The 9757-nt window shown below is 43.9% G+C and overlaps 1 protein-coding gene and 1 long non-coding RNA gene across 2 annotated transcripts in view; one reads left to right on the forward strand and one right to left on the reverse strand.

Moving 5' to 3' along the window:
* TBC1D22B (TBC1 domain family member 22B) overlaps positions 1-5655 on the forward strand; it is a 78410-nt gene extending 72755 nt beyond the window's left edge. The window contains exon 13 of the mRNA XM_017870133.1: positions 3770-5655. Within this exon, the coding sequence (XP_017725622.1) occupies positions 3770-3898 (129 nt within the window). The 3' untranslated portion in view covers positions 3899-5655. The remainder of the gene's footprint in view (positions 1-3769) is intronic.
* Positions 5656-6692: 1037 nt separating this feature from the next.
* The window catches only part of LOC108528349 (uncharacterized), a 5933-nt gene continuing 2868 nt past the window's right edge, over positions 6693-9757 (reverse strand). Inside the window, exons 2-3 of the long non-coding RNA XR_001885104.1 lie at positions 7756-7874; positions 6693-7117 (exon numbers count right to left, since the gene is read on the reverse strand). This is a non-coding gene — a long non-coding RNA (uncharacterized LOC108528349). The remainder of the gene's footprint in view (positions 7118-7755; positions 7875-9757) is intronic.

Consider the following 9757-nt stretch of genomic DNA (forward strand, 5'->3'; position numbering starts at 1 on the left):
CCCAGGCTGGAGTGCAGTGGCCGGATCTCAGCTCACTGCAAGCTCCCCCTCCCGGGTTCACGCTATTCTCCTGTCTCAGCCTCCGGAGTAGCTGGGACTACAGGCGCCCGCCACCTCACCCGGCTAGTTTTTTTGTATTTTTTAGTAGAGACGGGATTTCACCGTGTTAGCCAGGATGGTCTCGATCTCCTGACCTCGTGATCCGCCCGTCTCGGCCTCCTAAAGTGCTGGGATTACAGGCTTGAGCCACCGCGCCCGGCCAAAAGGCTAATTCACCTTGCCTGGCTAGTTCTCTTTCAAAGAAAACAAACAAAAAAAACTTTGAGGCAGACAGGACTGAGGCCAGGATAGAACCAAGAGAGAATTACTCCTGTGAGAGGGAAGTATTCCAAAGATGTTCCGATCAGCTAAAGGCAGAGTTTTTAAAAGCAGAGCATCTGCTGGGTTGAGTGAATATCAATAACTGGTTGAATAACTGGTCTGGTTGAGTGAATTTCTGTAACCATGTGACTGGAGGGGTTTGCCTGGAGGGTTGGAGAAAGCAGATGCCAGCAACCATGGAGGGGAGAGTGGGGACCTTGGGATGTGCAGTCCTCGGGCGGTTCACCACCATAGTGACTTACGGCTTTGAGTACTGTTCTCAGGCTTGGGGATCAAAGGGAAGACATTAGCATTAGCAAAGTTTGCTGTTTTTAATGAGAGTAGTGCTGGTAGAGATCTAGGGAAATGGACATTTTTCTGGAATATATTTTCTGGTTGAATGTTGAAACCTTTAAAATGTTTGTGGCAGTCCAGGCGCAGTGGCTCACACCTGTAATCCCAGCACTTTGGGAGGCTAAGGCGGGTGGGTCACTTGAGGTCAGGAGTTTGAGACCAACCTGGCCAACATGGTGAAACCCCATCTCTACTAAAAATAGAAAAATTAGCCAGGCATGGTGGCGCACATCTGTAATCCCAGCTACTCGCGAGGCTGAGGCAGGAGAGGCGGAGGTTGCAGTGAACTGAGATCATGCCACTGCGTTCCAGCCTAGGCAACAGAGCAATACTCTGTCTCTAAATTAATTAATTATTAATTAATTAAAGTTTATGCCCTTTGAAATAGTAATTTCATTTCTAGGAATTTGGCTTAGGGAAATAATCCAAGATAAGACTTTGTGCATAAAGATGTTCATTATAATTTTTTATAGTGAAAAACCAGAAATAATTAAATGCTCAAAACAGGAGGATGTAAATTATGGTACATCTTACATCATGGAAGATTCTTTGGTTATTGAAAATATCTACAAGGAATTTTTAATATTAGAGGAAATGCTTATGGTAAATGCTTAATAGATTCAAAATTATATAGAGAAAATATTTCAAGTATGTAAAATGTATAGGAAAAGGACTGGAAGGAAATACGCCAAAATCTCTTAAAATGGCTTCCTCTTGATTGTGAAGTTATGGGTAATTTATTTTCTGGGTTTTTTTTTACTTTTTAGTAAACAAAATTTCCACAGAGTAGCTTCACCCAGGCTGGAGTGCAATGGTACAATCTCGGCTCACTGCAACCTCCGCCTCCCAGATTGAAGCAATTCTCCTGTCTCCGCCTCTCAAGTAGCTGGGACTACAGGCAGCCACCACAATGCCTGGCTAATTTTTGTATTTTTAGGAGAGATGGGGTTTCACCATGTTGGCCAGGCTGGTCTCGAACTCCTGACCTCAAGTGATTGGCTCACTTTGGCCTCCCAAAGCGCTGGGATTACAGGCATGAGCCACTGTGCCCAGCCTAGAGTAGTTATTACTCAAAAGAAAGTTATTTCATAACAATAATATACAAAGATTTTATTTTAAAAGATGCATAAGTATAATGAGAGAAAAGTGAAAGGCTTCCCTCCCAAAGGGTAACCACTGTGAACAGTTTCCCACTTCTCTAAAATGTTTATATGTACATGTACATACACAAATAGATTGTTGTGTTTTTTCTTTTACCTAAGTGGGATCATACTGTAAATATTTTTCTGCAACTACCTTTTTTATTCCTTCCAAAATGTCTTCTATATCTTCCCATATTGATACATGTAGACCGGCTTCACTTGTTTCAAGTGCTGCCTTGCATCTCATGATGTGGATAATCCATGGTTTATCTCACCATTCCCACATTGGCAGATGCTTTTCTAGTATCCTTTTTCACTATTTGAAGCAATGATGCAGTGAATACCTTTGTACACACAATAGTGTGACTATTTCCCTAGGATAGAGAGTTAGAAGGAGAGTTGCTGGATCAAAGACCATGTGCATTTCTTATTTTGATGGATATAGTATGTATTTAAGATGATATAAACTTGTCTACTATAACCATGACCTCAAAATAACAGTGACTTAAAACAAGATGGTTGTTTATTTCCCTTCAACTAACAGTCTAAGTGTAAGCAGTCCAGGGCTAACATTATGGTTTTGGAGTGTTAGGGACTCTGATTTCTTTTGTCTTATTACTCTGCCATCTTCAAAACATGCTTTAATTTTATGGTCTAAGATGAACACTTCTACTCCTCCATTCATATCCATTTTCTAGGAAGGAGAGAAGTTTAGAGCAAAACCTGGAAGTTACACCTATCATTTTTGTTCATATCCAGAATTGGCCAGAACCTAATTGTGTTGGCCACACATAGCAGTGATGTGCCTTGGGCAGCTTTATGCCCAGCTACACTTCTAGTACTAAAGGAGGAAATCTTGTAAAGGATGCACAAGACCTTTCCACTCAGCACTGCAGGATGCTGCTGGAGTATTCAGATCAGCTAGGAGCAGGGTTTGTAAGTCATCACAGTGTGAGTGGCCACTGGCATTAGTGCGTTAGCTAGTCACATGGATAGTCTGTTTTCCCATTTGGTTGTTCGCCTTCTTTCTCACTGATTTGTAGGCATTCCTTATGGATTGCATATATTAACCCTTTATCTTCTATAAATGTTATAAATATTTTGTCCGTTTCTTTATTTTTTTTGTTTGTTTGTTTGTTTGAGATGGAGTCTCGCTCTGTCGCCAGGCTGGAGTGCAGTGGTGCGATCTGGGCTCACTGCAACCTCCGCCTCCCGGGTTCAAGCGATTTTCCTGCCTCAGCCTCCTGAATAGCTGAGACTAAAGGCATGTGCCACCTTGCCTGGCTAATTTTTTGTATTTTTAGTAGAGACAGGGTCTCACTGTGTTAGCCAGGCTAGTCTTGATCTCCTGACCTCGCGATCCGCCCGCCTCAGCCTCCCAAAGTGTGGGATTCCAGACGTGAGCCACCGCGCCCGGGCTATATTTTAACTGTGTCAAAGGATCACTTGAGCCCAGGAGTTCGAGGCTGCAGTGAGCTATGATTGCACCACTGCACTCCAGCTTGGGTGACAGAGCAAGAACCTGTCTCAAAAAAAAGTCATAATTATTGTTACAACTATTTAAAGAAATATGCGTGTGAAAAAAAGACTGAAAATGAATACTTTAAGAGAGATATATTTGGATGTGATTATTTTCTCTCTTAAAATCTTTATTGTTGTCATTCCCTACTTATGTTTTATGTTTTAAAGAGGCAGATGTTAGCGGACTAGAGAATCAGCAGAGGCTTGCAAGGCTTCCTGAGGTGAACTAGGACTGAAAGCTGTGTGCTGTTGGGAGGAAGGAGGCTGGACTCTTTCGGATGTGTGAGCCAGGAGGAAGGGGCCCCATTCTAGGCCTTGGTCTCTAAGAATGGGGTCGCTGGTCCGCTGGTCTATAGTCTGGTATGATATAAAAGTCCTTTCTTGTATTCCAGGGTCTCCTCATGCTGCTGCAGAACCTACCTACAATACACTGGGGCAACGAAGAGATTGGGCTGCTTCTCGCCGAGGCGTACAGACTCAAGTACATGTTTGCCGATGCCCCGAATCACTACCGCCGATAGGTGCTGTCTCCTCCGGGGACCCAGACTGCCCTCATCTCTGATGGCAGTCTGATCACTGTGGCCACTGTGCGAGCCGTGGACCCCGGCCAGGAACCACTCCTGTTGTACAAAGCTCACACCCGCCGCCCAGGTCTTAACTTTCTGGCGTCCACCACTCCATGTCTCTGGATGTGTCACTTGGACCACTGTCAGTATTCCATGCCGCGTGGATGGGCCCAGTTCTGGGAGAGGACAGAAAAGGTGGTACAGGGTTGTCTGCCCCTTTAAAAGAAACTGGACAAAGAAGGGGAAGGCTCAGGGTGTCAACTCACATTGTCCCTACAAGGACAGGCCCCAACTGATAACCGTTGCTTTTTTTTTGTGAACATAGTTTGATTTGATCACAGGTCAAAAACGCCTTATATTTTCAGAAGACTCCTGGCCCCTCTTCCCTCTCCCTGGTTTCCTAGCCCTTCCCCTTCTGCCCTAGTCTGAGCCAGTGAGGGGTAGCTTTTTAAAACCATTTTTCTAGATGGAGGAGGCACTGATGCTTGTAACTCTGGGAAGAGGCCTACACCCAAGAGCTAGGAATTTTATTTTTCCGTTTCTCACCAGGTGTCTGCATGTGTGTGTGGGTGTGAATGTGTATACACACCCATCAGCATTTAGTCACATGTCTGAATTTCTGTGTCCAGATGAGCCCCATCAGACTAGTTGGGAAGGGCCCCAGTGACCAAGTGTATAAGCATCCCTTGAAGAGGGATCAGGGCCAGGGAGGCAGAAGGGGCTGTTTACCTCTCCAAACTCCTTTTCCATGATGACCCACTCCAAGATATTATGTGTAAATTGTGTTATTATGTATATGGGTAAAGATGTACAAATATATGTCCTCTTTGTAGCAGATATGATTTTATATTTATAATGTGCATCAACATGTGAAAGCAATCTAGGTCACTAGCACAGAGGAAGTTGCCAGGAAGGTGGCTTCAGCGCCTCCAGGTTGGTTCTGGGTGTCCTGCTGTGAGGGGTAGAACTGGAGGCTGCTGGAGTGAGTGGCTGAGCAGGTGGAGCCATCCCAAGCATCAGTGTCTCAGAGTCCTCCTTGCCCCTTTCTTCACCCTGCCCTCCAACCCCCAGACTTTCCTGGAGCATCTTCCCTTTGCTCCTAGCAGCCTCCCCAAGAAGGGACTGCAGAGGCAGGCAAGCCCTCTCTATGTTTTTATTCCCACCTTCCCCAGAATCTGGGGAGGGCTTTTGTTTTCACATTTTCAAGTTCAGCGTTGTATTCAGGACAGAAGCTGTGACTGAAGACTGTGCCAAGGAAAGGGGCTTCCTGTGTGTCCCTCGGGTTTGGGGCTCTTCTCAGAGAGCAGCACTCCTTGTCCCTTACTGTCACCTTCACTCCCCACACAGCTCATGAGATGTGTGACCCCTTGTTTGAGTTTTGGTATTTGGTAGTGGAGGGTGGGGGGATGGGGGCCAGTAGCTGTCATCCTCCTGGGAAGCCTGGTGGGTAACACCCTTGAGTCTCTTTGCCAGTGAGGCCCACCACACCAGTGTGAGTTAGGTTTCTCATCTGGAGCTGTTTCTCAGGCATTCTTCCCGACCCTCTTCCTTTTCCCCTTCGGTGTGCCTCAGTGGTCCCCTCAACCGGACTAATTAAAGAAAGACACTTGTGTTCCCAAGTGGTGGTTTTATTTTTTTAGTTTTTATGTTTGTATGGGAAATTGTGGATAAAGTGAAAAGAATTGTAAATAAATGGTGTATTTCCTCCTCCATCTGCTGGTTTTTCTCCTGTGTGTTCATGGAACCTAAAGAGTCTCCTCTTCCTGAGTTTTTCTTGCTGATACTAGTAGGTGTGCAGTCAGGCCTTCTGTGAGGTGAGCAGGGGATCAGCAGAGGATCAGCAGAGGATCAAAAGGCATTCTTAGAGGACAGCCAGCAAACACTTACCCAACATCCATCTGTGAAAGGTACTGTGGAAACTACACAAATGAGTAACTTGGTAAATGAAACTACTAAAAAGAGTTAACTTGCCAACCACTTTGATAAGCACTTTACATGGATTAGTTGATTCATCCAAAAGGAGTATGTTATCTGATGGAGGGTAGAAAACAGACTAGAATTTCAGTGCTGGATGAAAACCTGGAGATATCTAGTTTAACCCCCTCATTCACAGAGGAAAATCCAAGCCAAGGCCAAGGAAGACGGCATCAGAGTCATCAGAGTAAGAACCAGAGGACCGGTGTCCTGGCTTGCCTGTTCAGTGCGTTTCCACCAAAGCAGAAAGAACTAAGACGGCCGCCATGTAAGATTGTCTTTAAGTCTTATTTTGGTTGTCAGCTGTTGGTTTTTTTTCTTGGTAACCTTACTGTGAAATATCTCAAGAAAGGTAGCTGATTACGTTTCCTCTACAAAGGACAGGTTGGAATGGTTTCTCCACCCAGAATTCCTTCCTAGGATTTATTTGAGAGTATTTCTTGGTTTCAGTCATTAGGAACCATATAAAAATTAAATTCAGCTATGTGTAACAAAAAACAAAAATACAGCGGGCGCGGTGGCTCATGCCTGTAATCCCAGCACTTTGGGAGGCCGAGGCAGGCGGATCACAAGGTCAGGAGTTTGAGACCAGCCTAGCCAACATAGTGAAACCCCATCTCTACTAAAAATACAAAAAACAATTAGCCAGGCATGGTGGTGGGCATCTGTAATCCCAGCTACTCAGGAGGATGAGGCAGGAGAATTGCTTGAACCCGGGAAGGCGGAGGTTGCAGTGAGCCGAGATCACACCACTGCACTCCAGCCTAGGCAACAAGAGCGAGACTCATTCTATAGATAAATAAATAAGTAAATAAATAAATAACAGTGACTTGTACAGGATGAGAATTTACTTCTCCCTCACATAAATGTCTAAAAGTAGGCAATCCAGGGCTAGTAAGATGACTGTTTCACAAAGTGCTTAGGAACCTGGACTCCCTCCCTATGTCTTCATGGATGGTAGCCAGCACTCCAACTATTTTAACACCAACTTTCCAAGCCACAGGATGAATTAAAGAGGCGACAAAGAAGAAAAAGGAAATGTGCCAGCAGTGTTGTAAGGAAGGTTCCAGGAAGGTGCCCCATCGTACCTCCTCCTACAACTCACAGCAGAACTTAGTCCATGGTAGGTTGCACCTAGTTGCAGGAGAGGTTGGGAGGATGAGTCCATTGCAGGCAACCATATGCCTGGCTAAAAGGATTCTGGTAATATGGAGGAAGGGGAACACAGACATTAGGATTCAGGTAACAGTCTCTACAATAAGAACTTACAAAAATAAGTTGACAATAGAGACAGACTTTCCCATAAGCATACAGAAAGGGAATGTGTGTTGAAAATCTAAGTCACTCTTCACAATTTGGAATTTAACCTTTGTCATAAAACACAAATACTTTCTACTTGATATTATTTGAACTGAAGCTATTAATTGTTCCTGAGGCTAAAAATAATCTGAACTAGTCTTCATTCAAACATTCTGCTTTTCATTTATGCAGGAAGTCAAGCATTTTCTGAGACAGGTTTGTTTGATCATGACTAGAAAATTGATGAAATCTTCTGAACTAATCCTGGCATACTCTAACCTACAGTTTATCCAATATTTCTACAATTTAAATCTCTACAAGATTCTACTTAAAACAGGCCCTGCCTCTGTTTGTATTGATCTGCAAAGGGATAGTGGCACAGATTCCTCAAACAGTGACTTTATTTGCTTCTAGAGGCAAGAGCCTCTTGTTGACAGCATTTGGCTTGCCTTGAACTGGACTTTGCATTTCAAAACAGTTATGTAAAGCTTTGAGGATTGGAGGCAAAAACTAAGCCCCCGTAACCGAGCCTTTCTTACCTCTCTCAGGACGTCCAACACTCATTTCCTCGTTGGAGACAGTTTTGGAAGCTGCCATAGACGCCAAGGTGATGATTTTAGATTCTTGACGAAAAGGATGAGCTTCCTACAGAATCAGCCTAAAGTGCAGTACCACAAGACCAGGGTCTTCTGAGCCTGTGCCAACTTGCCAGGATAGGTGCCACACGCCCACAACCATGGCCAACCAAGGCATCTCCCAAGGAAAGGCTTCCCCTTGCTTTGGCAAAGGCTGAATTAGAATTCTTGGAAGCAAGGAGAATCCCTGTTCAGTTTGGTTCTGCAGGTGTTGTGGTTTCTGCAGGGTGAGTGTGACAGTCCCTGCCTGAAGTGAGAGCCATTGTGGGGAATCTGGGAGCCAGACCCTGGGCTACTTTTGCTTGTATGGATACTAAGCTTGTCTCAATAGTGACCCCACTAAACCTGCCCCACCCAACCCAGCTATCTGAAAGGAAAGTCCAAACCTCTTCAAACCACTGGTCTCCAAACTTAATTTCCTTCCTTTACTTTTAACCTATCTATGTGTTTATGTCCAATGTGGATTTCTTATTTTATTTTTTATTTTTTTGAGATGGAGTCTTGCTTTGCTGCCCAGGCTGGAGTGCAGTGGGTCAATCTCAGCTCACTGCAACCTCTGCCCCCTGGGTTCAAGCGATTCTCCTGCCTCAGCCTCCTGAGTAGTTAGGACTACAGGCGCCCACCACCACATTCTGCTAATTTTTGTATTTTTAATAGAGACAGGGTTTCACCATGTTAACCAGGCTGGTCTCCAACTCCTGACCTCAGGTGATCCACCCGCCTCAGCCTCTTAAAGTGCTAGGATTACAGGCATGAGCCACTGTGCCCAGCCTCAATGTGGATTTCTTAAAGACAATGTAGTTGGGTCTTGTTCTCCAATCCAGTCTGACAAGCTCTTGTTTTTAATTGGTGTATTTAAACCATTTGCAATTAATATTGTTAATATGGTTGGATTTAGTCTACCATTTTATTTCTTTTTCTGTTTGTTCCCTTTCTTCCCCCCACCCTTTCCTGTCACCTTTTGAATTATTTGAATAACATATTTGTTGGCTTTTGACTATATATATATTTTTAAGAGATTGCTCTGAAGATTACAATATACATACCTGAAGTTGTTCACAGTCTGTTTACAGTTTATATTTTATCTCTTCAATTAAAATTCAGAAGTATTACAACCATTTAGGTCCTTAATCTCTCCTTCCTTTATAATCATTACATGAATTACATATACATCCATTGAAAACCTTACCAGATACTATTATCATTTTGTTCTCAACAGTCATACATATTTGAAGGAACTGAAGGGGACACTTGACCTGTCATGTTTTTCCTTCAGTCCTTAAGTTCCAGGTTTCTTTCTGGTATAGTTGTTTGCCTTCAGCCTAAATAACTTTCTTTAGCACTTAGAACAGATCTGCCAACAGTTCTCTTAGTTGTCTTTCATCTGAGAATGCCTTTATTTTGCCTTCATCCTAAATCTATTTTCTCTTGATATGGATTTTTTTTTTTACTTTCTGGCACTTTACCCATGTTGTTCCATCATCTTTTTTTCCATGGCTTCTGATAAGAAATCCGCAGTCATGCCTGTAATTGCAGCACTTTCGGAGGCCGAGGTGGGGGGGATCACAAGGTCAGGAGTTCGAGACCAGCCTGGCCAATATGGCGAAACCTGTCTCTACCAAAAATTAGCTGGGCATGGTGGCCCATGCCTGTAATCCCAGCTACTCAGGAGACTGAGGCAGCAGAATCGCTTGAACCCAAGAAGTGGAGGTTGCAGTGAGCTGAGATTGCACCACTGCACTCCAGCCTGGGTGACAGAGCGAGACTCCATCTCAAAAAAAAAAAGAAATCCACAGTCATTGAATAATTTTCTGTGTTTAATTCATTATTTTCCTCTGACTTTTATTTTTTTATTTTATTTTTTTTTGAGACAGGGCCTTGCTCTGTCGCCGGGGCTGGAGTGCAG

The sequence above is a fragment of the Rhinopithecus bieti genome, unplaced genomic scaffold (assembly GCF_001698545.2).
Source record: "Rhinopithecus bieti isolate Rb0 unplaced genomic scaffold, ASM169854v2 scaffold_4553, whole genome shotgun sequence".
Lineage (NCBI taxonomy): Eukaryota > Metazoa > Chordata > Mammalia > Primates > Cercopithecidae > Rhinopithecus > Rhinopithecus bieti.